This window comes from Aulonocara sp. 'chitande type north' Nkhata Bay, linkage group LG11, assembly GCF_057382095.1.
Source record: "Aulonocara sp. 'chitande type north' Nkhata Bay isolate Kocher_YH1m ecotype deep benthic linkage group LG11, A_spYH_male_GT1.1, whole genome shotgun sequence".
Taxonomy (NCBI): Eukaryota; Metazoa; Chordata; class Actinopteri; order Cichliformes; family Cichlidae; genus Aulonocara; species Aulonocara sp. 'chitande type north' Nkhata Bay.
This window is the reverse complement of record NC_141354.1, coordinates 36678446-36706056: the sequence shown is the minus strand read 5'-3', so window position 1 is coordinate 36706056 and position 27611 is coordinate 36678446. Positions and strand designations below refer to the sequence as shown.

General features: G+C 39.5%; 2 protein-coding genes across 3 annotated transcripts; both read right to left on the bottom strand.

Moving 5' to 3' along the window:
- Positions 1 to 1576: 1576 nt before the first annotated feature.
- Positions 1577 to 13058, bottom strand: LOC147319687 (uncharacterized). The gene is made up of 5 exons (XM_086312415.1): positions 12599 to 13058; positions 12355 to 12517; positions 3591 to 3685; positions 2372 to 2531; positions 1577 to 2265 (listed from the first exon to the last, which is right to left on the bottom strand). Exons 2-5 carry the CDS (start codon positions 12479 to 12481, stop codon positions 2102 to 2104), a joined length of 546 nt encoding a protein of 181 aa, XP_086168541.1. The 5' UTR covers positions 12482 to 12517; positions 12599 to 13058; the 3' UTR covers positions 1577 to 2101.
- A 1118-nt stretch (positions 13059 to 14176) lies between these two features.
- Positions 14177 to 22206, bottom strand: LOC147319686 (interleukin-21 receptor-like). Of its 2 annotated transcripts, XM_086310084.1 has the most exons (10): positions 21585 to 22206; positions 21336 to 21510; positions 20170 to 20263; positions 18051 to 18186; positions 17781 to 17935; positions 17472 to 17623; positions 17216 to 17378; positions 16762 to 16858; positions 16595 to 16679; positions 14177 to 15382 (listed from the first exon to the last, which is right to left on the bottom strand). In XM_086310084.1, exons 3-10 carry the CDS (start codon positions 20237 to 20239, stop codon positions 14846 to 14848), a joined length of 1395 nt encoding a protein of 464 aa, XP_086166210.1. In that variant the 5' UTR covers positions 20240 to 20263; positions 21336 to 21510; positions 21585 to 22206; the 3' UTR covers positions 14177 to 14845. The 2 variants fall into 2 exon arrangements, with proteins under 2 accessions (XP_086166210.1, XP_086166209.1); XM_086310083.1 differs by lacking the exons at positions 21336 to 21510; positions 21585 to 22206 and having other exon boundaries at positions 20170 to 20284.
- Between the last annotated feature and the right edge of the window lie 5405 nt (positions 22207 to 27611).

Sequence of the window (27611 nt, the reverse complement as noted above, 5' to 3'; positions counted from 1 at the left end):
GAAGGAACAATGGGCTGGGAGGTCAGTTCCTTAATCTTAATTATGCAAATTCTCATGACCATTGATCAACAACCACTGACCAAAACCCACTGATCAATGACCACTGATCAATGACCACTGATCAATGACCACTGATCAATGGCCATGAGTATCATTCACAGAGAGTTGGGGAATGGCTGCAATCACAGCACTGTAAGATGGCGAAAGATGTACCCTTAGGCCCCTCCTCGATTCAGAGATGGTCTTTCCCTTTTCACATAAATGGCCTCCTTGACTCCACGCTCAAACCAGCGTTCCTCCCTGTCCAGGATGTGTACATCCTCATCACTGGCGTAAATAGACTGCAGAGTCCTGGCCTGACGAGGTGGCTCTTCTGTGTTGTGCCATCCGCTTCGCCAGAGGTTGTTTGGTTTCCCCGATGTATAAGTCCTGGAAATCCTCCTGGCACATTTGTGAATTTATAAAAAAATAAAACTTCATTCATTTTACCATGAAGTGAAACTCTTGAGATCTCTTCTGAGTGTCCTGGGTAGCAGCAATCTATGACATTTTCCGATGATGGATGAAGCCAAATCTCCCAGACAAAATCTGCACAAGCATGAGCGAACGTGCAAAACTCTGTGAGCCAGCATCGTGCTATACTGATGCTTTTCAGTGGCTGGGACAAGCAGACTCCTCAGAGCTGAAACTTCCTGTCCAATGTGAGGGAGCTTCAAAGCTTCTACCTGGAAACTCAATTGTGGGGTGAATTAATTTTCATTTTTAATTTGATAATATGGGCTTAATGGATGTAGACTGACTGGCACTTGGATCATTTTAAAAGAAGACAGTGTGTAAGATTTAGGATTCTATTAGCAGAAATGGAATATAGTTATAATAATTCTGCAGTATTTTCAATTATGTCAGCTGTCACATTAAACATAATTGAAAATACTGGTGAGCTTCTTTTTGTTGTAAGCTGATAATGAGCCTTTCATATCTGCACAGTGAGCAGAATCTCTCCCATCGAGAACACCAGGATGGCACTAGTGGAAACTTATAAACAGTCACCAGATAATCTACTGCTGCTGTTATTGTGTATATATATATTTATATTTCTTCATACATTCTTATATAGTTCTATACTGTGTATTGTGTATTTTGTTGTACAGTTATTTTATTTTTTAACTTTAATTTATATATTTTATCTTATTCTTTCCCAGTTAAATTTACCCTTCATTCTAATTTGTGTTGTACAGTTATTTCATTTTTAACTTTAATTTTTATATTTTATTTTATTCCTTCCTAGTTAAATTTACCCTTTTTAATTTTCATATTTATTTCCTCTTATTCATAGCCTTTTCTTTTTTTCTTTAGGTCACGAGCAGTTGTCTAAGCATTTCACTGCATATCGTACTGTGTATGACTGTGTACGTGACAAATAAAATTTGAATTTGATTTACCACATGCTTGGGTTGTTGTAATTCACGAATCCACCGCTAGATGTCACTAGTTTCCACACAGTGCACATTTGAAACCAAGTGCAAAAGGAGAAGTCGTTTTTATGAAGAAAATATAAGCAACTAGCAAATAATGTAGAAAAATTAACAACAAGATGTAATTTTATTGATATCACCACTTTAGTGCATTTCGTGGCTGGGACTGACATGCTCACACATGACATAAACAGACAGCATCCTTAAACGTCCCAAACAATAAATGTTTTAATAGTGATGACTACAAGATCTTCCTGCATGAAATTAATAATCTTTAGAGTAAAATGAATAAATATGATTATGATTATAGGAAATGGCATTATAAACTGATGCCGAGATATGACTAAAATGCATAGTAGTGTAATGCATGATGAACTCGAACAAACTACAATGGCTATAACAGTAAAAGTGCAAGCATTTTTTAAATAATATTTTAAAAAGTAACTGTGTTTGTGTTTCTGGTTGTGTCCATCAGGTCCTAACTTACATGTAGCATCACATGACAGGTAAACACGACATGATGAATCCAGCCTTGTGAGCATTCATTGGAGGGATAGTATTTTTCTTTTCATCTCATGCTGTAGATGTAAGAGTCAAAATAACATGTGCTGCAGATGCATTTTGTGCTACTCTACACAGTAGTTCCCCATGCTGGTCGCTTCCTTTCCCTTTTCCTGTCTTCTTTTTCTTCCTCCATCTCGGTTTCCTGCCAGCTGCAGCCATCGCTTTATATACCTCTCTATCTCCTCGTCCACGGCATCCTTACAGAACGAGTTCTGCCTGACTGCGTCTGCAGGGGTAAAAGGGGAGCAAAGTGAACACATGAAAGTAAGTAAATGCTTTAACTGTTTAAAATACACCATATTTTCTTGTGTGTCCTGTAGAAGCACACTCACTGAGGATAACTCTCTTGATGGTGAGGTTCTCTACTTTGTGCTTGTTATTTCTTCCCCTCCAGTTGATGTTTTTGGCCAAAGCGTTAGTAAAAAGCTTTGTCATTGTCCTCCACACACTGTGTTTGTTGGACAAACCTCCAGACAGGTCGAAGTAAGAGATCTGCACAGAAAGAATGACGTGCACATTAACTCATTAGTATATACACCATGTGGCATTCCCCCTCCCCAAAAAACTATATATAATAATTGCTATAAATAACAAACTTTGGTCCTACATGGTTCATATCAACCAGGAAAGAATACGACAAAAAATGACAAGACTAATACTACTCCATATCAACACACCATTACAAATACATCTAACAGCTGCTTACATTTGCAGAAGTACATAAACCGCTAAACTGTTATTACAATTAAAGAGAAATGTTTATTGGTAAAAATTCAGTTTATTTTGACAAAGACCCAGAATGCAGAACCACAGGAAGAAAGAGTCTCACAGTAATTAATCAATCAAAGCTTTATTCGCCACATGCAGGTTGCCCTGCAGTGAAATGGGACCCCCGACCTTATATAGACACAACACAGACATTACATGGGGATACAAGTCGGAGATCGGCAGCGTTACAGAAAAACACTGAAATATACACAACAATGGGAAAGTACAAGAGGAAAAAAAGAGACCTCTACTCATGCTGTGCTTCCATGGTAGGACAGCATAAGAACAGGAAACAAAAAAACTCCTCTGCACAAAAAGCACATAAATGTCCACAGCACAACTTTGTGAAAGACATGACAAGCCACAGGATTGGGTGGGGGGTGAGGAGTAATACGAAGCGAACACAGCAGCCGCCCTAATTACAACTCCCTCCCCTCCTTGTGGCACAGTCCACCTTATTTGTATTAAAGTTACATCATCTTCAGTTTGACCCGCCAAGCCCAGAAAGTCAAGATGAGAATCAACCAGTCATCAGACTTCACCAAGCAAAATGCTAAAGTACCAAAAAACAGCACTGGCATACAAGAGCAAAGGACAACTACAAAAACAACTGAGGAGTAAATATAATTTAAGACTTGCATTATATGGTGGCCCAAATTATGTTTTCTAAAATTATCAATAAACCTTATAAAGAGAAAACATTTCCCAGTCATCACATGCAAACGTTAGTGAAAACTGACACAAGTTAAAACTGATAAAATTCCAACATCTGGTGATACTTACCATTTTCTTCTTCAGCTGTGGCTCAGTGCAGAGTCTGTGATCCAACGTTCTTAAATCCTGTACCGACTGCAGCGGCAGAGGAAGCGTCTCAGCATCTGGAGGTTCACACAGCAGATGAATTTTGTGACCGCGGTATTTTTAGAACAGTGCTGTTTTGCTTTTTGATGGTTTCCAGTGAAACGAGAACCTCTAGAAGTATTGCTTAAAAAAGAGATACATAATCACTTGTGTTGTCAGATACCAGAAAGCCTTTTATGTGCTATTCTTAGACTGACTGGAGCTGCATCTACCAAAGTACTACGTATTTGTAAATGTTCCTTCCTGTTTGGCTGCAGTTTCATTAAGCTGTGACTGACAGGTAGCAGCAGCCTTATATTTGGTTGGTTGGTTATGGAGAAAGTAGATAATTATGTGTGAATTATGTGGAACAATAGTCCAGTCATGGAGGTAGCAGTCTGACCTCCTTCTGCCTATCTGTCACTTCAGCTCCTGTAGCAGAATGCACAGGCAAAAGATGCACGTCCTGATATACTAAGCTGGGCAAATTCACACAACACTGATAGGGCAAAGGAAACAAAACTAAAGACTCAGGAAGAGGAATTAGTGAAGCGCTACAGGGCACAGCCAAAGCTAAGGCACTGCACTCAGAGCTTTGAACCATCCTGCCGTGGGAAAAGTGACATTGCAGCTCTTTAGTAAATATTGACAGTAGATTTTCAACAGCCAAAGAGAGTTTTGTTCTGGTGCAGACTGTTTGTAAATGTGCCCCATAATGCATTCAGTCTGTCCTGGATCTGTCTCCTTTCAGCAGGACTTGCCTGAAACAACTTACACCTTAGCAGATGCCCAGACCATCTCAAACAGAGCAGCAGCTGTACTCTAAGAGGGGTTTGAGTGTCAGGGTGAGCCAAAGAGCTCCACTCTCTGAGGGAGTTTGAGGATGGCAGGGGCTCTCAAGGCAAACTGGTCCTGTTTGAAGGGTCAGAGCAACTGCATGAAGGTAAGAATCAGCAGCCAAGGGTCCACCCTGTTGTGAGCAGTGGAGGTCCACTGCTTTGTGGTCAAAGGAAGAAGGCCTTTGGGGTCCAACTTCTGCATGCCTGAAAATTAAAATGAAACCTGATGTTACAGTAACGCTGTAAGAACAGAACCACAGATTATCTCAACAATTCTAATCCATTAGGATTTCAAAATACGGAATAATGATGCAAAAATATAATATAAACTGTTATGGTCACACATGGGTTGTGGAGCTGACATAGGGATGTACGTCTGCTACTGACATGATAAGGTCTATTGTGCATTAATGTTTGATGATACGGAGAGGTTGGAGCTGTGCTCCGTAGCTGTTGTGATCCGGTATAATTCAGACGGACTCTTGTAGCAGTACCTTCACACATCAACTTGTTTGTCTGAGAATGAGGAGTTTTTGCTTCACATTCAGTCTGTCAGTCTAAAAAGTTATTTAGATTTAGAATATAGAACCAATAAGCAGTCAACATTTTAAAACGTGCTAGAAGTGTTACTTAACAGACGTTTATCACCAGGTTTGATACTTGATAGCATTTTGCTAGCACAAACACATGGTTATGCAGTTTATTTCATCCCCCCCCCCCCCCATAGGACATTAATCTGGATTATTTTTGTTACATTTTGTTAACTGTGCTGTTAATGAGCTGTGGGTAGTGACCGAAAGAACGAGATTGCAGATACAAGCGGTGGAAATGGGCTTCCTCCAAACGGTGGCTGGCCTCTCCCTTAGAGATGGGGTAAGAAGTTCGGCCATTCGGGAGATGCTCCTCCACATTGAAAGGAGCCAGTTGAGGTGGTTCAGGCATCTGGCAAGGATGCCTCCTGGGTGAGGTTTTCCAGCATGTCCCACCGGGAGAAGGCCCGGGGCAGACCCAGGACACGCTGGCGAGATTATATCTCTCGGCTGGCCTGGGAACGCCTCGGTGTTCCCCCGGACAAGTTGGAGGAGGTGGCTGGGGAGAGGGAGGTCTGGGCTTCTCTGCTTGGGCTGCCCCACGACCCGGCCCCAGATAAGCAGAAGAAAATGGATGGATGGACATGTGGTTAACAATTAATGTAACTATCAGTACAGCGTAACTACAGGATATACAGACTGTAATCTGAACCAGCAGTTACATTTAGTCATATCTAGAGAGGATCTACAGGTTGTGATCTTTAGTAATAAATGTTATTCACTAGGTAAAATAAGTAAAACAATAAAGAAAACTCAGAAAAAAATAACCACTTTACATTCAAAATATGCTTGTTTTTGTTTTTTACATTTCATTTTTATTCAACTTTTTTTAAAACAGCATTAATTTTTTTTTTAAAGTTACCAAAAAATTATAAAAAGGAGGAATTAAAAGCAAATAAATTAAACAGAGACAATAAACTGTGGACAACACAGAATATATGCATGTTCTAGAAAACCTAAAAACATAAGACATGACAAACTCATGGTTAAACACAGTAACCATACCATAATACTAAGTGCAATAATCCTTTGTCATCGTTGTATTTTTACTCAGTTGTATATAGTATTTATATTCTATTTTTATCTTATTGTATATTTATTTTATTTTATTCTACTGTATATAGTATTTTATTCTATTCTGTACAGTTGTGTACTGTATTTATTCTTATTGTATTCTAATTTTTGCCTCATAACTTTTGCACTGTCCACTTCCTGCTGTGACAAAACAAAACAAATTTCCCACGTGTGGGACTAATAAAGGTTATCTTATCTTATCTTATTACTATTATTATTATTACTTCTGAATGAAATTAGTACACATCCTTGAGTCACTTTTGCTTGGTGTATTCTGAGTGCAAAGGCAGGAAGTACAGTAACCACCTTTTCAGAAGAGGAAGAGGAAGCAAACCAAACCTACTCACACTTCTTAGAAAAACTTTAAACCAAGTTCAGGAGTTTCAGTCTTTCAGACCCCTGTGAGAAAAATCAAACTGAAACAAACAGTAGTAAAGAATTTGCTACTGCACTGAATCCTGATCATCGAAAATGTAAAAAACAACAATAGCGATATACATTATGCAGCTTTATTTAAAGAATGGCTTATCCAAACTCTCCCGAGGAGGTGAGAATCATGTCTGAGTGCCAAGCAAAGGGTTTTACAGAAGGGAAACACAAAGAGTCTTCATGGTTTCACAGTGAATACAAACTTACCTTTCACCCTCAACAAGACCAACATTTTTTTTTACTAACTGAGAAAACTCATGGTAATAAAAATTTTTAGAACTAAAAATATAACAACAGCACACAGAATACAGCCAAGATTATAAATGACACAACTCGTGTGGGCGTGTCCTGCCGTCTCTCCTGCCTTAGGCGATGCCCTTTTTGTACAGCTGACTAATCGGCAATTAAGAGTATTTAATTGAAAAAGGTGCGCTCTAGCACTGGAGAGCCTTGTTGGTTTTTTGAGCTAGTGAGCTGTGCGTGGTGGCTGTTTGCTCTGTGGAGAGGAGTCCGTTTTGGTTACTAACCCTTTTTAGCTTCTCAGTTTAATGACCAACTCCTGGGTTTTGTTTTCCTTCTTTAAAAGGTGATAGTGGATTGTCTATCTCTTTTAGGTTAATTACTAATAGAAACATTACTAAAACCCTTTAATTGAACCATTTTGGCTCCCTGTCTCCTTTTTTTCAACACAGAAACCTTTTGTAACTTTCCCTTATCCCCAGTCCTTTAAGGGTGGAACGTAACCCACTTTCTTAAAAATGACTTCTTGACTACCATCATTCTACTGATGAGGCTTTAGTGAACAGCAGATGGATCATCTAAAGCAGGGGTCCCCAATCCCAGTCCACGAGGGCCGGTGTCCCTGCAGGTTTTAGATCTCACCCTGGCTCAACACACCTGAATCACATGATTAGTTCATTACCAGGCCTCTGAAGAACTTCAAGACATGTTGAGAAGTTAATCTATTCATTTAAATCAGCTGTGTTGGATCAAGGACACATCTAAAGCCTGCAGGGACACCGGCCCTCGTGGACTGGGATTGGGGACCCCAGATCTGAAGGGTCAGATGGATCTTTCAGGTTCTGTGTCAGATATTTGCTGGATTGTTTCCTAGACAGCGTTTTAGACCAGCCCTCTTCTTCTTTTGTTCTCCACTTGTCCAAGGATATGACGGACACAATGCTGAGATTAGCAGCTCTGTTGAAATCCATTGTTGATGCCAAAATATTATTTTATGCCTGTTATACTGTATTATCTTTGGAATTTTTCATAGATCTCTGCTAAGCCGTCTGTTACGTGATGACAAACATTCCTTTGAAAATGTATTGGTATAGGAACTGAGCTTAAAATGAGCCAACCCCCCCCCCCCCCCCCAAAAAAAAAACAAACAGCCAATGTCAAAAGGAAAAACTTGGAAAGACCTTCAAAACACCTGGAGATCCATCACTCGAGACCACTTTATGACCATCACAAGGAAGCCCGACTCACTGGAAACAAAAGATAAAGAAATGAGGGGTGACTCAAGACTTTTGTACAGTGCAGTATTTTTTGATTATTCAGTGCTCAAAATAATCCTTATTTATTTTATACTGGGCTTAGCACGCCCCTCAGTTTATCTTCTCTGAAGCATTTTGACAGACAGAAGCTTTGAAAAGCACGTGGCTCAAGCTGCTGTGCTCACAGTCACATCTATATATGCCCATTTTGGGGGGATTCATTTGCTGTGACCTCATACAAAAAGTTTTGTAAGTAAAAAAAAAAAAAAAATCTATGAAATGGAGCTTCAGAGTATCTGTGAATGGTAGTCATGGCCATTGATCAGTGGGCCTTGATCAGTGCTCATGAGAATCTAAAAAAATCTTTATGTCTGAACACAAGTGTTTAAAAGTTTCAATATTTAATTGTGTTTTTCAATTGAAGTTACAGTCATTTCAAAAGTATTCAGATCCATCTATCATTTATCTCTTAAAGGGATATAAATTCTTTATTTTTCCCATCAGTAGTGCCAAAACCTGCATCACTACACTGAAGCATGGTAGTGGTATCATGATTTATTTCTTAACAGTAAGCACAGATCTCTGGTTGTGATGGTGTTGTAACCACCAGAGATCTGTGCTTTGATGATGTCTTTTTAATTTTTGGTTGAATTTACTTAACCAGAGTTTAACCAGAACATGACCTGTGACCTTTAAAGCCACCTGCAAAACATTTCTAAAAACACAAGTTCACTTTGTCACTAAAACCAAAACAGATTTTTTTTTTTTTTTTTTTTTAAAGTACAGGGGTCTGAATTCTTTCTTAAGGGACAGTAACTTGGTGGTTTTCTAAGTAGTGACTGTGATAACATCTTCTGTGAACTAGCTGGTTTCAAAGCTAATTATGAATCAAATATTTATAATTAATAAAAGGCATCTTGATAAAGAGGTTTCAACCTACATCTTTCTGACTCAGCAAATGTCAAAAGGGTAGAATAAATTTTGTTGGGTAAGTAAGCGGGCCCACCATCGTTCTTTTTCCAAGTATTCAAGCTAGAAAGGCAGTAGGCAGGATAGCCCGATTGTTAGCAACAGTGACTTATTCATCGAAGTGATGAAGAAAAATACTCAATATTCAGAGACAATAAAGAGAAAATCCTGACAAAAACTCAAATAAATGAAGATTGTGCACCGGGCTGTAGAAAGAAGGCTGTAAAGATATGTCATTAGCATCACTGGGAAAAGAAAGGATGCATTTCTCAGTGACAGGCTTCTCCATGATCACTGTTTTTAATGACACAACACATCACTGAAATGAAAGATTTGAAGGACTTCAAGGAATGCAGGAAAAAAGACAATTTTTAGATACTTGTATTGACAATCTAATACCTGAAATGCAAAAATAACACACAAAGATTACTTTAAAGACTACACATTCTGCGGTGGTGCTTGTAGTTCTGGCTGATAGTTAAAAAATATACAAGTAACTGAATTAAAAATGTATATTTTGTGCATTATGTTTATAATTTAAATGTCTTTGTTACCACTGTTTTACGATCATGTGGTGACTTAACTCCTCAAGCTACATTTCTAGAGGTTTGGACTTAAAGACGATGTATTTCACAGGCTGATTTTACAGTGACAGCCATCAACAGTGTCAGATGTATAAGCTTTAAACAAACTGAGCTGTTTGAAACTCAGCTATGTTAAAAAGAAATAAATCCTACAGCTTTAATTTTGGCTTCTTTACCACAACTAGAAAAGCAAACTGATAATTCTGTTTAAAACAGTGCCTATAGATCGTTAAATGGCACTGCAAGAGAAATTTATATTCTCAAATTTGTTTTCAACAAAAACACAAACACATGTTACATTTTTCATTTTAGTATATTCTTGGTACCAGAGGTTATTTCCACGAAAGCAATCGGCCCTAATTTCCGTGAAGTTTTTGCATAAATGTGCACCAGTCTCTGTTGCAACATGTTTGAGGATTTTCTTCCTGCTGTTTAAATCCTCCTGCAACATTTTAATGAAATTTACATCGTTAACGAAGCCAGCCCAAAAGAAAGAGTTTCTTACAGTGTCATGATATGTTTCATATATTTTAGACATGTTATTAGCTCTTGACCAGATTCTAAGAAATGCCCCCACACTTTTTTACCCCCAGTACCTTAAAGTGGCAGTAAAGCCTAGATGCACATTATTTAAATTAGACAGTGTCACCTAATCTGGAACTAATGACTCCAATTTAAATCTAGAAGTGTACTTATGTTTTCCTTCTGACTGATGTGCTGTTTATGTATTTAAAGTGATCAAAAAATGTCGTAAAATTAAATGCCGTTAATAATGGGCACAGTTATGAGGATGAAATGTTTATCTAAATACATTAAAAAAAATCTTTTTTCAACAGCGCTGTCGTTTGTGCTAAAACCTCTTTTGGCAGGTCGCATTCAAAGATGGTGTGAAAAGCCTCCACCTAGACACACAGCGCTGTCTGTGCTTCAGCATCGATGCGATGAATCATTAAAATGAAGAAGCCACTTTCAGTACTTCCCTCAAAAGTTTCATAATGTTACTCGAAAGCAGTTTTCACACATTCACTGCAGCCGTAAAGTCTTCTAAACATTACCTGAAGAGAGATTGTGAATACCCAGTGCGGTCGAATTGGATATTAGCCGATTTTAACCTCCAAGACCCCTGCTGAGCTCCCTCCCAGCACACTGGGAACGCTCCCTGGCCTAAACCATGCACAGTGATTCCAGTAGTGCAAAGTGTTTGTCTGAGCAGACTATTTCCTCCTTTCTGCTACACGTGAGATAAGACAATTCTAGAAAAACAGTTCAGCTGTTGCTTCGTTAGGTGAAGCACTGGAGACTGCTGCTCACTTAAGTCATGTTTCGTTTCCCTTTCTTTCCACTTCCCTGTTTTCCTAGCATTCAAGATATCTGTCACGATGCTCTTTTTTAGCTTCATGATAATTTTTGTATAAAATGAGTACTGCATACATTAAGTTCTCATTTTTATTCTTCAGCCTCCACCTCACTCAATCCTCAGCATCCTCTTCTGCCACACCAACCCGCTCAGTGGCGGACCTAGCCTGTTTGGCGCCCTGGGCGAACACTCCCTCTCATTGCTGCTTCACCTTAACATCTGTCTCCCTGTCTCATTCGCACACATGAATTCTGTCATGCTTCTGCTGGCTTTCATTCCTCTTCTCCTCAGTGCATACCTCCACCTCCTCTTTAATCTGACTACAGACCTGAAAACCTGATGTAATCCCACCTCACCTTGAATCCATCTGTCACTTCTGCTGCACAACTGTCCTTCTCACCGTCCTCATCCATAACCTGCACCACATCCACAACGACACAGTGCATCTACACTGCTCCATCAACGAAGGCAAAATGCTCTCTCTTGGCATGAAACTACTATATAAATTTTTTTTTTTTTTTTTAAAAAAGCATAATTTAGACTGGCAGCATGGTGGTTAGAACTACTGCCTCACAGCAAGAAGGTCCTGAGTTCAATTCCACCATCATGCAAACTCCTGTGTGGAGTTTGCATGTTCTCCACGTGCTTGTGTTGGTTCTCTCTGGGTACTCTGGCTTCCTCCCACAGTCCAAAGACATGCAGTTAGTGAGGTGAGGTTAGGTTAACTGGTAACTCTAAATTGCCCATAGGTGCGAATGGTTGTCTGTCTCTAAGTGTTAGGCCTATGGCTGACTGGCAACCTGTACAAACTGAAGACAGCTTGTATAGGCTCCTGCAACCCTGACAAGGATGAGTGGAAGAGAATAAATGAATGGATAATTTAGACTAGTAGAATTTTTTTTGCAGATTTTCTCTAGGGTTCTTTGGGCAGTATTGTGTAGTGAAAATCATGTGATAAGTTCTTGTGTGTTTGGAGGTCCTTCCTCGGACTGATTAAAGACTGGCATTAAAACTGCAGTATCAGTAAATCAGTCTCAGCTCACTGTTTTGCCCCAGGTTCTTCATGGGTAAATCTATGCACACTTTGCCAACCACAAATGACTGAAACCTGTAGTTGTGTAGGAGGGAAGCTAAATTACCTGTTACTACCTCGTTCGTTTTAAAACCTGACTGTTTTTTCAGGCGTCTGTCCACGAATCACGTTTCTCACGTAATGTATTTCTACTGTAACAGCCTTATCTGGGGGTTTTACTTTGCAAACACGCATGAGAAGCATCGTTCTGCCTAGTCAGTGTTATTACTCAGTCAGCCCCAGCTTATCTTTTTCTTATAGTTTTTCTTGACAAATGTTACTTGGCTTGATGCTTACCCTCCCTGCTGGTCCAGCAAACTGGCCTCACACACCTGCAACCAATGATAGCCACTGGGGTCCTGTTTAACAGGTGAGGGCTCACCAGAGTGGGCGTGTTGACGGGGAAAAGCCGCCACTGTGTCATGGCATTTGGGGGAAATTTGTGCAGGAGCAGCTGCACCTACATGTGATGAACAGATAGATGAATAGAAAAATGAGTGGGTGGATTCCATCTAATTCAATATCGACTCATTGTACTTACCACCAGACTTGACTCAGTGGTTGTTCGGCTGTTTTCAGCGCTGCTGACAGAGCAGGAAAGTTCATCCTGCCGCACTCTGCCCACCTAAAGCCGCAGCACCTTCGGCTCACTTTTACTTTTGTCTGACTTGGACCCCAGCTTTCTTATGTCTTTGTCCCTTTCGGCCACCATCCTCTGGTGCTCCTGCACCCTTCCGTTTCAGGTGCCGCAGATAACGTGGGTCAGTGTTTACAGCCGCGGCTTCCTCTTCGGCCAAATATGGTGTACAACCGCAGAAGTCGGGCTTGTTATTACCCAAAGTTACTCACACAACGAGCCGCCAACAGATGACAACAGCACCGGGGGAAAGGAAAGTATCTACAGCCACAGTCTGGTGTTGAAATTCTTAGAGAGGCCAGAAATACGATATAAAGCTCAGTTAAACCTCCACATTTAAATCACCCCATTCTGCCGAATGACTTCTTCTTCGGTGGTGTTTGAACGTCCGCTCGGCCGCAGCCGCCGAAGGAGTCACAGGGAACTGTAGTTTTAAGTTTAAATCTTTAACACACTCGCACAACATCAGTGAATGATGGTAGAAATATAATTTCAGGATGGGAAAAAATCAAAACCTTATTTGTGACTAAAGTCAATTTGATGGTGATTCTACAAATGGATTGTATATGCTCTCATCAAAGTTGTAATAGTTAATTAAAGCTGAGGTGAAAATTAAAACTAGATGTGAATGATATTTTAGTTTATTAAAAAATACAATTAAAAAAGCTAAAACATTAAAACTACCTTCACTTGATTTCAAAAGTTAGACTTTTCTTTATTGTAATAGCTACAGATTTTCCTAAATCTTACCTCTGACATATATTCTCCATACAGTAATGATTAAGAAGACTAAACTGAACTAACTAAAACTAAATATTCTCAAATAAATAACTTAACTGAAACAAGAAGATCCACTCTGGAAACTAACTGAAACAAACGTGATTTAAAAACAAAAGTTAAAACAAACATAAAATACACTAAAACTAATAATTCTGCCCCTGGATGGTCTGCAAGTGCGATTATTATTTGTTTCTAGAAGGACTTTTTTGGTACATATGTGTTGCTTCCCAAGCTACATACTAATTAGAGACGAGAAATCTATCAGTACTATGAGGGACTCTGGAGGCTCTGTTATGCTGTGAGTGGGAATTTTGCTGGCATTATTTGGGGCCACTTATCCCATTAAATGGTAGAAATAACTGAAAATCAATAGAAAGTTGTTCTGAATGATCTCATTTTGGTGTGAAAAACTGGAGAAATTTGTCACCGTGTGCTGTACGCATGTGTATGAAAAGAGTATCCTCTCAATCTGTCACATTTAACATCATTCTTCACCTTAGAAGTGACAGTTAAAGAAACCAATGTGTGCTGAATAAAACGAAAAAGCAATTTCCATGGCTGTTACAAAGCATCCCAGTCCACCATGGTGACTGTCATCTGCAGGCTAAAAATTAAAGCTGCTTTAGACTAAAAGACCCACAAAAACAGCACTGGTTATGTTGACTGGAGAAATAAATAGTAAAACTTTCGTATTGAGGTTACACTTTATTGTTCCCTTAGGAAAATTTCAAAACAATCGTTTCCACTGAATATTTGCATCACCTGCACAACAACTTGGAGATGGATAATGATCCAGGAAAGATCCAAACACATCTCTCATAAGTCAGTAAAACAAGAACAAAGTTACTGATTTAAGCATAGATATGGATCTTTATCTCTTTTATTGTTGATTTCTTAGTAAAAGCTAAATGCAAAGTATAAACATATTGCAAATAAGGTAGATTAAATTAAAAAAAAAAAACAGAACAAAACACTTTCCCCATACAGCTACAGAAAATCATATCATCCAAAGCTCTAGTGGAATTCACAAACATTCACGTCTTAACATTCTGCAGTCAGAATGCGTCAAGTGTTAACATATGCAAATCAGCCAAAGCAGAAGCCTACTCTATGTGTTATATGGTGTTTTTTATGTTTTTGTCATAAAAAATGATAATCACATACATTTGAACAGATGTAAATGTTGTATGAAGTTCAAGCACAAACCCGCTGCTATCAAGAACACACAGCAACTTGCAACAAGTGAACTGGCCAGCTTCAAGCCACTTCATGGAATCTCTCCTGCCATGTGGTCTACAGCCGTGGCTGTCAGTGCCACCACTCTTATGAATTTTTCTGGCTCCAAACAAACTGACAGAACCATTTCCTGCTTTAACTCTCGCGCTCATGCTGGGAATCAGATGAAACTTTTACATTGCTCTCTTTAGACAGTAAAACAGGAACAACACCTTCAGCTGTTTTGTTAAGAATGCAGTAATCACTACAGTAACATGGTGCTAGAGTCTCAACAACAGGACTGCTTGGTAAACTGCACTCTGGGCTTTGTGTCACATCCTCAAAGCTGCAGCCAGAGTCAACACAGCTGATATCCAGGACATCTTCAGGTGGAGAGGAGGCAATCTCTGCCTCCCTGCCCCTCTCCCAGACGGAGCAGGGGAGCTGAGTATAAGAGGTGTTAGCTGGACAGACCATAGCTATAGGAGCAGGAGCCATATCCATCCCAGGCAGGCCAACGTAGGAGGTCTGGCACTGAGGGAATGCCAGCTGAATCACTGGAGGGTTTAGGAAGGTCTGGGTCTCTTCTGGGTCCTTCGTGTTGGGTTTTGGCACAACAGCCACTCTATCACTTATCATGCCCTCATCGGCTTTGTGCATTAGTACATTTTTACCTTTCGGAGAAAGCCATTCCTGCAAATTAAACAAAATGAAGATGCATCAGGTGTGACGCAGTAGAAAAAAGCACACTTGTGTACTACCTGCACTCAGAATATGAAGCACCAATGCAGTATAGATGTTTAATGGTTTATCATGGTAACATGCTGCCGTTACAAATTTGACTTAGGGTGTTTATTTTTTTACTTGCAGTTTTTACCATCTGTCATTGCAACCATATTTGAGTGGTTCATTTCTGGTCCTATTGACCGGGGAAAGCTTTTTCTCACAGCAGCCAGATACACAGTATCATAAAGTCTAACAACTAACTCAAGGAGGGACATTTGTAGAACCGCTACATGAACAGAAACAGACTTCTCATGCTTGTTTGTGAGGCTTTAGCACTGTTTGTTATCATTTGGCCATCCACTCCTGCTCTGACTGAAAGGTCTCATTCTGCTTCTGAGGGGATTACCTTGAACTCTTCAACTCATATTTCTAGTGCAGAGTTGAGTATTGTGCTTCCATGAACTGTTTTTAACTGAATCGTGTTAGCAAAAATTGTGTGATTTGCCATAAAACTTGGTATGAATATGGTAGCACAGGACGAATGTTTTAATGATGCGCCGACTTTTTATCTAAAGTCACTTGTAGTTAGAGTTTATTTATCCTTTGAAAGATCTGGAGCTCTGCGTCACACGATTGAGGGTTTGCTTTCCAGCAACTGGGTTTATTTCAGTAAGACTGATGAACTGTCAAAATCCTATTTTGCTGAATGCTTTCTTTTATCACCAGTTACCAGATGGTCAACATGATAGACAGAACACATCCTTACACTAAACTCAGCATGTTTGCATTTCTAGTTTGACAATATGCTGGTATTCACATTTTTTGCAGCATCAGAATGTTACTAAAGTGTCACAAACACTATGAACGCTGTCTTTGACTGACACATCAAATAAATAAGGATGCCAGAGATGTTCCTGTTAGGGGTAACCACAGCAGATTATCTGCCTACCCATGGACCTTGACCAATTCACTGTGAAGTTATCATTACTATGTGATAGATGTGTATAAAGCTTATACACATCTATCATTAATTATGTGGTCTTCTTACATCTCATTTCTAACGTGTCATTTTGCACTGTGCTTCCATTGTGACCCTTATGTTAGGATTCCTGCACTTAATTGATTTTAACAGAAGTTAAAATTAAGCTTCTTCAGAAATCACTCATGTTATCTCCTTACCTGGAGATCACCTTTATGTTGCTGATACAGAGGCTGAAAGAAAGGAGCCGGGGATGGTGTGTGGGACAGAGTTTTTATCTTCATCCTGCCACACAGACACAAAATATGAATAAGAGGCACATTATCCTCATCAGACATGCAATCATTCCAAAGCTTAGATGAATTACCTTGCAGCTGGACTGTAGAATACAAACAGCAGAGCTCCCAAAACCAGACACAGTGGGAACAGATATTTGGCCAATAATAATAATAAAGTTTCTGGTTCTGAAATTACACAGAATTATTGACTCACACTACAAAGATGGCAGCAAGTCCATTATCTATCAAGTATCTGTGCTATTTTACAAAAGCGCTGAGAGAAAGGGAAGAGAGCAGCACTTGTTTTTGATAAACATTGTTCAGAGAAAACACCTCACAAGACAACAAAAGGCTGCTTCACACGAGCAGCGTCCCACCTATGTTTGTGATTATGAATAGCATTAAATAAACCTAAAAATCCATTCCTTTATCATTGTCATAAAATTGCTAAAGCAAATGTAGTTGAATTTTACTGTTAGCATATTTTTAGAAAGCTCCAGATAACAGAGGCCTTTTTTTACTTATGAAAAATGTGTCCTTTACCTTCTTCTGCTTTGTTTTCCCAGCATGTTGGTTGACTCCATTCACTCCAAGTTTCACTATATGTTTGAGGTCTATATCTTGCTTTAATGCAATATTCACTATTTTTCAGGTGCAATTTCCGATTAATAGATTCAAACTTCTTTTGGGGTGGAACCGTAAAAGTCTGTGGAAATGTTTAAAGAAACAATTATTGTTTGATTCTTTTAGAATAAAACACATTCTTAGTAAATATACTGCACATAACAGTTCATCTTACTTTGTTCTCACTGCTTTCAGGTGTTTGAAGTAATATTTCATACATGAGGTAACCACCAAGGTATGAATGGTTATCATATCGACTTTTAAATGTAATGTTGAGAGTCTCTGTTGTTTCTTGGACCACAAGCTCAGGCGGAGGTTTCAGCTGAACTGATTAGAAATATCAATCAAATCATATTTAGGTATATCAAAATGTTCCTCTAAGCATCAAGGGGGTGCATAATATTTTTTTCAGACTATCATTAAAAATGAAGCACATTAACATATTAAGACAAAATCAACAACTACAAATGTAATTCATACTTACTGTGATTTGCTAAATTAAATTCATTTTCTAAATTGATGCATTGAGATTCATCACAAATGTCAATTTCATAGGAATTATAATCCGCCCAAGGCTTATTGTTGAGTTGACATTCACAGTAGTAACTGTGATTCATCACCACAAGTGGACAAGAAGGGCTTTTGGAGCAAAAACAGAACATGGACATGTTTGTGAATTTAGAAGCAGAAACACACACTTTCAATTCTGTAAGAAGAATCAAGTATTTTATGTATTTATTTAAGAAAAACTTACTTGTGTTCGGAGTTCTCCTTGAAATATAGGCTGTAGTTCGTTTTGTTCTTTCCCAATGGAATAGCAGTGATGTTGTTGAAGACACAAGTAATGTTGTGTATATAGTCAGTCACACACATCCATGACGGTACATCAGCTAGAAAAAGAAAAAGTAGAAGAAAAGAAATATTCAATTATTATTTCACAGTTTCTGGTATTGATTACTTCAATGCTATACTTGTGTATGATAAGGTAACACACACTGGATACTCCTATGTTTTTGTGCCTTATACAATTAACCTTGTAATCATCTGACTCTGGGCGCTCTGTGGTCTTAATTCTATTGGATTTGACTTCAGCCTTTGACATGGTTGACCATGATATCCTTTTGGCAAGGTTGGAAATGTTCTATCATGGTTTAAATCATATTTCTCTGAGAGGTCGTTCTCTGTCATGATGGGAAAATATTCCTCTTCTTCTGCCCTTTTTCGCTGTGGTGTGCCCCAGGGCTCGGTATTGGGTCCTGTGTTGTTTTCTCTGTACATGCTGCCCTTGGGCTCCATTTTTGAAAAACATAATGTCTCTTTTCACTGCTATGCTGATGATATTCAAATCTACCTCCACCTGACTGGGGATGTTTCATCTTCACTACATCCTCTGTTTGATTGTCTGAGGGATGTCAAAGACTGGTTATCACGTAACTTTCTTACTTTAAATGAAAAGAAGACAGAAATGATTGTTTTTGATAGAAATATGCCTCTGGGACAACTGACCGGCACACTCGGGCCTGTTGCTAACCACCTCACTGATGCTGTTAGGAATCTTGGAGTTTTCATGGATAGTTCCTTCAAACTAGATAAACAGGTTTCTACTGTGGTAAAAACCAGCTTTCACCAACTACGCCTAATTTCTAAGGCTAAACCTTATATACCACGCAAAGATCTGGAGAAACTCATTCATGATTTCATCACTTCAAGACTGGATTATTGTAATTCTCTCTACTTGGGCCTCCAATCTTCTCTTCTTCAGCGATTGCATCTGGTCCAAAATGCTGCAGCACGTCTCTTGACCGGCAATAGAAAGTATGATTCTATCACCCCTGTTCTGGCCAACTTACATTGGCTTCCTATTAAATACCGAATTGATTTTAAAATTTTATTGTTTACTTATAAAATCCTAAACAATATGGCACCTGACTACCTAGCTGATCTCCTCTGTCTGTATAGCCCTCAGAGAGCACTAAGATCATCGGGCCAACTGCTCTTAGTGCAACCTAGGTCTCGGCTGAAGACCAGAGGAGGCCGTGCCTTTGCCGTTGCTGCACCCAGCTTATGGAATACTCTTCCTCTTCATATTCGCGCATCAGATTCCATTCAGTCTTTTAAATCACGTCTAAAAACTTATTTGTTTAACCTGGCATTCAGGGCTAATTAGGGTAATTTACATCTGGCTTTGCATTTAGATTATGTAATTATTTTATATTTTATTTATTTTATTTATATCTGTAATTTATATTTTATATTGTGATTTTTTATCTGTATCATGATTTTACTGGAAAGCACTTTGGTGTACTTCGGTCTTTAAAATGTGCTATATAAATAAATTTTGATTGATTGAATTTTGATAATCACCAGTTTAGAGGGTAAATCTCTTGCTAGCAGCTCAGTCATCCCATGTGCACACTCCCTTAAAAGGTTCAATCCTTAAGAAGGCACTCTATTTATTTTTTTTATTTAAAACCTTGATTGGTAAATAACCAGCATATCCAGCTGTCAAATATGTAGCAGAGTAAAAAAAGTACATCATTTCTCCACAGTAATAGAAATAAAAATCAATTTTACTTGATAAACATCAAGCTACTTTCCATATTTAATAATCAAAATATTAATCAAAGCTCAAAACCAACAACATGTGATATGATGATAGCTAACATGTGTGACTATTTGACATTTAAACATAACCTCTGAACCTCCTACTGTTACTGACAACTGGAATGTATGACATTAAAAGCTATGCAGTTAATCATAGTAGGAAGAAAAGGATGATATGATACAGCCACAAGATGAGATAAACCATAAGCTGCCTTACTAATGACTTCCCATAGCTAAGTGAAAAACATCTCCATACAAATGAGCAATACCTTCGATCCCGCTGGTCACTGCAAGGATGCCGCAGCACCAAAGCCCAAACAGGAGCTGCCAGCACTTCATGTCTTTTTGAACACAGGTATCGTTCTGTGGATATGAATAAAACATATATGTTTAAAGCCTCTTTGAATTTTGCATTACAATGTATCTACTTCTTCAGTATTATGAAATTTGTACCATTTCATCTATATTACAATTGATTAGAATTTATCTTTTCGTAAACTACACTTGTCATAGGAAAATAACAAATAAAATGCATCAAGTTTATAACTTTTCATAATGAATAAATTCACCAGCTGACATGAGTTCAGTGATATTTTAGTAAATGTGCCATTACCTCAGCTCTGTGGTGCCACTGATGTCTCAGACGGTGAATGAGACATAGAGCTGAGGTTTAAACTTATCAATCACATCACAGGAAGTCTTTTTTTTTACGTCATTGGGTTTTTTTTCCCCTCTTGCCTTCTTGGTTTGGGCACGTGCTTTTGATTTAGTTTCATTGTACTAATAAAACTGTTCAGTCTCTGAAGATTATCCGGTTCTTTAAAGTTTTTTTTTCCGTGATACAAAACCTAAAGAGACATTGTTTTATGTCACTTAGGGTTGCATTTTTATTCGCTTTAGTGCACGTGCAAGTTTCTTTTTTTAAAAATCAACTTTGTCAAAAAAGAAAAAAAAGATAATTATTCTTCCTAAATGTATTTACTTTTTGGTGGTTTGATGGTCTTCCATAATGTAGTGCAACAAGTTTACAATTTATGCTTGTTTAAGGTTTCAAATATTGAGCCAAACAAGTAATTTCTGTGTGCTGTAGGTTACAGAATAATGTCACGGCTCAACGGCACGAGGGAACAGGGATGGACACAGGCGCAGAAACCAACCCGGAAGCGAGGTGACAGAAAACAAATGATTTATTTCCGCCCACAGGGAAAACAAAGGTGAAACACAAGGCGACGCCACCACACTAGTGGCGCGTAGGATTCGTCTGAGAAAATGAGGGCGACCTAGACACCTCTAGGAGACGGCTGAACAGCGGGGACAGCGGGGAGGTAGAAACAGGACTAGGTAGGGGCCGGGGCACTGGAACAAGAGGAGATCACGATCAGAGGGATCCAGCAGACAACCAATAATCCTCCGCAGTTGAATTGAATTGCCTTACTTGGTTTCAGATGGAGGGGACAGGTGGAGCGGAAAACCCGGAAGCGGTCGAGGCGTGGGGAGGCAGGCAGGTAGGTGAGCAGTGGGTCGGCAGGCCACGTTGTGTGAGCAGCTGGCGGCCCAGGTCCAGGAGGACGGGAGCGAGGGGAACAAGATCTCCACTCCGGGTGCTATCGCTGAGGACAAGAAAAGACAGGTCAGTCATCACACGGCGTTAAGACAAGGTTTGAGGATGCTCCACTGAACTAACATGGGAATAGCAGATACTCAGGCGATGAGTGGTTGAGAGCGCAGGTCTGATATACCGCTGGCACGATTGCTCACAGGTGGTCAGCCAGGGAGGGGCAACCTGACTCCGCCTAAAGGAGGAGGAGCCGCTGTCTGAGACCTGCAGGTGCCCAACCAGACCATGACAAATAAGGAACTCCAATGCAGGAAAAAAAAAGCTTTTTATTAAGCTGAAGGATGAGTCCAAGGTCCAAAAACAAAATAAAACAAGTCAAACACTTCAGCAAAATATAGAGAGCAAACCAGAAAAGATACACAGAACCAACAGGATAAAACAATGGACGGTGTACACACAAACGGTGATTAAGGAACGGGCACAGACCTCCAGTAAAACTCTGAACAAAGCACAAGAGGAAAGTAGTTATCAGAAAATAAACAAGAAAATAACAGCTTAGATAAATGAAACAAGGAATGAAACATGAATGAACCACATCAGAGGGGAAGCAGGAAGATGAGACAGAGAGAACACTGAGGGAAACCATGAGGGAGCTATAACATACTCAAAGACTCCAAAATAGGGCTGGTGCAGTAAAGTAATGGGCATCCAAAGCTCAACAATTACAAACCCATAAATGGGAACTAAAAAACCCAACAAGAATTAATGCTTCATGTTAGAATGATAATTAAGCACTAGAACAAGTGAAGATCCTGGACACAGCTCTGAACACAAATACCAATCTGAGAACTACTGCACTGGTTTGCTTGTGACTTTTGCTGGGTTTCTCACACTTCAGTGAAGCTACCAACCACAAGTTGATAGAGATAGGCTCGAGAGGATGGCTGTCTCTGAACCTTTTTCCTTATCAAGATTTAAATCTCATTTGGTGTGGAAAAAGTTTTGAACAACACAGCTGTTTGCAAAAACTGTAAAAACAAGCTTGGCGGGGACTTTAGATTTAGATTCTTTTTTATTCTTATTACAAGGTCCTTTAAATGTAGCCTGGGAAATGCTTAGCCACACAGGACACAATTACTGGGGTTCTTAATGTGCAGTTTTTATTGCCAATGGCAACTGAATAAACAAAAATGTCCTTTGACCTTCACTTTTGTGAAACGGCAGCCATATGGACTTGTACTGAACATCAACAGTATGAGAGGTAACGTGGCAAAGTAACAGGATAAACGATAAATAAAAAGATGCGCCAGTGCGAGGAATAAGGGAAATGAAATAAAATACAAACACAAAAATACGGCAGTGGCCTCTCTCTGTGCAGAACAAATTACAAAGAGCTAAATCACACAAGGCTCCTTTAAAAAATGTGGAAGTGTTACATACATTTTCTATAAACACTTATATTCCACAGCAATCTCAGTTTACTTGCAATACCGGAACACACAGATGACCTCGCCAGAAAATGGCTGCTCCGCGCTGCACATACAGGTCCTTTGTATCATCCATTTCAGAAATACATCATCTTGTTAAAATACTGACGTTTTACTACTGCACTGCAATTATACCAATATGTTTCAATGAGTTATGTGCATATTTAACAACAATTCAACAATTAAACTCAACATTCCCGTTTCACAACCACAAATAAAAGTAAACAGGAAGTCCCAAGATGCATTTCTTGTTAAGTTTTCTTGGGAATACTTATCTGGCACTATCTGGTGTAGAGAGGAGAAGTTAGAAAACAAAAATTGCATTCTCCAAAAATTAGATTCTAGCTGTCAAGCACATAAAATGGATCACACTTCCCCACAGCTAAAGAAGCTGCACTAAGCAACTGTAGGAAATTATTCAAAAGCTCTTTTAACTGTCTATAAAGTTTAAATACACTTGCTCCTCTCTACATTAGACACTTTATTTTATTTATTATATAATCCTGACAGATGACTGAGATCCTCCACTGGTTTCCCTTTAATTTCTTATTATTTCTAGACTTGGATGTTCACTTTACAAAGAGCAGGTTTTCATTTGTTGAACAATTCACAAACCAGGAATGAGAACTAGACATGGAGAGGAAACTGATAGACATCAGATTGTGAGAAAAGACACATTCACAGTAAACAGACATCGCTCAGTACATGTAAAAAAAAACTTTGCTTTGTTTGCATGTTTGCAAATGCATGCAGATGAGCCACAGAAAATCAAAACACTAGACTAGAATCAAAGGTCAAGCGTCATACCAAAGCTATCAACATCACTGTTTGAAGGCACTCCATCACTGAAATACCTAAGTATCACTTTCAGATAGGTCATCGGGAGAGGTGGGACAGAGAGTGGCTGAAGCCCTGTAGCTTTCCTCTCCCTGCATCTAAGAGTCTAAAACAATGTTACGTCTGGTTCGGTTTGGGTAAGACGGAAAAACAGCCGAGTCCGTGTAGGTGACAAACATAGTGATTTTATTGCACACTTCTAAGACAGAAGCATGGGAAGACAAGCGTACAGCCACAGATCTCCAAAGAGTGGACCGCTCCCCATCCTTATATAACCCATGATCCCATGATGACGTAACACAGTCAGACCTTACTGGAAATGATAACAGTTTTGGGCCTGTTCAGAGAGTTTACCTAATATGGACATCAACTGCTAGTTGTTAGAGAAAACAAGTGTGTATTACATTCGTGCCTTTTGTGAAAGTATATCTGTCAGAAAACTGTCCTCAGACAACCCTCCTATTCTTACTAAGGGTGTGTGTACACATTCATGTGTTGTATAAGAGCGTGCATGTACTTTCAAGGCCTGTGTACGTGCAGAACGGAACATGGAACCAAGGCAGGGTCCAGCAGGCCCCACAGGCTTCTGAGTAATTACAGAACTGTGAAACAGCTTTAAGCAAATAACATGAATAGTACAGAACAACAATAGACTGATTAGAGTACTGATAATCTGTGTAGATTAATGTTAACCTAGATATGGTTCAAAGATTATTCTGTCAACTGGTTCAACAATGGTAAATGATTAATGATTGATACTTCTGATTATAACTGTGATCATAAGAATACAAAATAAAATATCTCCTGGTCACATTCCTCCTCTTTGGGCTGGCTTGCCAGCCCAACTCACACCAGGATTTATTTCCAAACCAAACAACTTGGTGCCGAAACTCCGGTTGGAGAGGAGGGGAGCTTGCAGCTATCGTGTGGGTGACAAACAGGGGCGGAGGCCAGCAGCCTGTCTGAGTGACGCCAGGCGTCATAAGAAAAGGTGAGTGCCACCTGTTGATTTTTATCCAAAGGCGCTATATTGGAAGTTAAAACTAAATTTAATTAAATAATATTCACTCAGTCTGGGCTTCTGGCGTTGGTCCATAGTGATCTTGACTAATTAGTTGTAAAATAGGGCATAGTAGTCTGACTAAATTCATTGTTGTTCATTTTGGGGGTGAATTTTGAGTTAAGAAGTTATGTGTTTGAGTTAATACGGTTTAAGGTGTGTGGAAACAAATAAATACGGTTTAAGAGGTTAACTGTGGGTTGACTGGGAATGCCAGCCAGTCAATCGGTAGTGTAGGGTTAATTTGGTTTTGATTGAGTAGCAAAAACGCGGTTTTGGGTCTCAGGTAATTAAACTGGAGGGCAGGGTACCCACAGTGAGGCTTTTAAAATAAGTAAATTTAATTTAGGACTGGGGCGCGGCCCCTAGGAATGCAGTTGTTCAGCGTTTTGGCAGACGCCACATGCAACGGACGCGTTGTTATGTTTAAGCTCGGTTTTGGCCTACCGGGGGAATGTTGGGACGCCCTTAATGGCCAGGCATTCTAGGAGTGAGTGTCTTATACTGCATTAATTGGCAGGTAGAGTCGCGGACCGGCTGCCTCCTATTTAAACGTCAGGAGCTTGTGAACTTTAAGTATAGCCAAAAGCGTGAGCCAGGATTTCATTGCCTTTCACGCAGCTGGTGGAGTTCCGGGTGTCCGGGCGGGGAAGCAGTTTTAAAGTACTAGAACTTAGTAATTTGACCGTTTGTCAAGGCGGCGTACTTGAAACGGGTAATTGATCAGCAAGAGCGAGGCTCTGGGCTGAAAGATGCTTTTAAATTAGTCAAAAATTTAGCAACACCAGCAGAGAAATAGAGAACTGAGATAAAGTTGTTCTGGCATATGGTGTTTTCTTAGGAATTCGAGCGCTATCGGGAGGGCGTTCCCGAGGCGTGTATTGACCAGCAAGGCGAGGCCTGGGCTATAGGGGCTTTTAAATTAGTCAAAAAAGTTAGGTGTAACCTCTTCTGGTATGACGTCTATGCGGGCCCGTGTGTATATAGATTATAAATTACCGGTGTGTGTAAATAAGTTGTATAAATCTGTTAGATTTGAAACTCCTGCTAAAAAACTTCCTCTCTACAACTCTTTTCTCTTCTCTCCCTCTTTCTCTCAGTTGGGATTCTGTGTGTGTATGTGTGCTGGAGAAATAAAAAAAGGAAAAGGGTCTCTCTCTCTGTCTCTGTGAGGGAAAAAAGGTGGGGGCCGAGTGAGCCCGCGGGGCCGAGCGGGTCCGCGGGAGCGAGCGTGTATGCTGTATGAGGAAGAAGGGAGTGAGAGGGCGCGAGTGAAAAGAGTAACCGAGTATTTGGTGATTTTTTTTATTATTTCAGAGGCACTGGGTAAGAGTTTTGACTTTAGCTGTGAGAGTTGTGAAAAGAGCAGGTTTTTCTTTTGTTGTAGACTGTGAGTAATCGGTGTTTTTCTGCCTATTGTGCTGCGTGGAAGACACAGAAGTGTAGAAATGTTTGTGGTTTATCTTTGTTTGACGTTTTATATAGAGTTGGTTGAATTAGGGTGATTTCTCCCGTTTAAGGGAGGAGTTGCATTGTGGTTATGTTAAAGCTTTGCTGTAGGGGTATGTGTGTGATTTTGTGCTGGCTTCGCATGATTAAATGGATGCACAGAAGTTTGTCAGGGAGAAATTGTTATGGTGGGGTTTAAAGTTAGTAAAGAGTCAAACAACGCCCACTGTTTTAAAAAGGCCCAAAACATCATAAAAGACACCTCACATCCTGGCCACTCCCTGTTCGAACTGTTGCCCTAAGGCAGACGGTACAGGGCAATCAGAGCAAGGACTAATAGACTCAAACACAGCTGTTATCCAACTGCAATAACACATCTGAATACTACAAAAATGTCCACCATGCCACTCTTGTGTTAATCTATGCACGGTCTGGAGCATGACTGTGGGAATACTTAGTATGTTAAGTATTCTATCTATTTTATTTATTGAATTTTATTGTTTTGTTTGTATTTGATATTGCTAGGGATGATGCAATGATCGGGGACCATTCTTAATTTCGTTGGTCTCATGACAATGACAATAAAGTTTTTGATTTTGATTCTGATTCTGACATCCACCCTCCTCAAGAGTTCAATGATTTAGGCAGTTATGTTTATACAAATACTAAATGTATGTTTAGTGTCTTCATACAGGTGTTTTTTCTTAACCTGGAAACCTGAGTACGGCAGCAGAAGACAGGCCAAGCTTTGGCTAAAATTCACGGCTGGACACCAGAGTTGTCCTCACCCCTCCCGGAAAAACAAAAAAGAGAGAATGTAGTTTGAGGCAGGTTTTTCTCGCTGAACTGCTCTGGGTGCTGTCTCCCTGAATCTCACCAGTGTTAACCTCTGGCGGAAGACATGGAGAAAAGGAAAAGATGTTCCTGGTAAATCACTGAAACAAATAAAACCACACACAACCAGAGAAAGGTATGAGAAGTGTGTGGAACAGACACATGTGCGTGTTAGAGAAATGCCTCGTTTGAGAAAAAGTTAAATTAACCCATATACAGACGCACCCATACATGCAATGAAGAAACAGCTTACATACATGTGCACGTACATGCAAGGTTAAAGTAGCGACACTTAACATACACCTGTTTTTAAATGATATAGTTTATCCACTACTGACAAATGAACCCTTTGGGTTGCAGGACAACAACGTAACGTCAAAAGACAAAGACACTGGTCTGATGATTAAGTGAGGACACGACAAGTTTAGTGGTTAAAAGGGTCGACTTGGGACATGTTTTTGTTGATTGTGTAAGACAAATGACTAC

What these genes read in the sequence shown, in the direction of transcription:
- LOC147319686 (XM_086310083.1), bottom strand. Translation starts at nt 20,284, where the DNA reads ATGTTTTATTCATATCCACAGAACGATACCTGTGTTCAAAAAGACATG. An exon ending in CTGAAAGCAGTGAGAACAAA is followed by an intron (nt 17,379 to 17,471) that starts GTAAGATGAACT and finishes ACATTTCCACAG; the next exon opens with ACTTTTACGGTTCCACCCCA. An exon ending in AACATAAAGGTGATCTCCAG is followed by an intron (nt 15,383 to 16,594) that starts GTAAGGAGATAA and finishes TTTAATTTGCAG; the next exon opens with GAATGGCTTTCTCCGAAAGG.
- LOC147319687 (XM_086312415.1), bottom strand. Translation starts at nt 12,481, where the DNA reads ATGACACAGTGGCGGCTTTTCCCCGTCAACACGCCCACTCTGGTGAGC. An exon ending in CACAGCTGAAGAAGAAAATG is followed by an intron (nt 2,532 to 3,590) that starts GTAAGTATCACC and finishes CTTTCTGTGCAG; the next exon opens with ATCTCTTACTTCGACCTGTC. An exon ending in CATCAAGAGAGTTATCCTCA is followed by an intron (nt 2,266 to 2,371) that starts GTGAGTGTGCTT and finishes TTACCCCTGCAG; the next exon opens with ACGCAGTCAGGCAGAACTCG.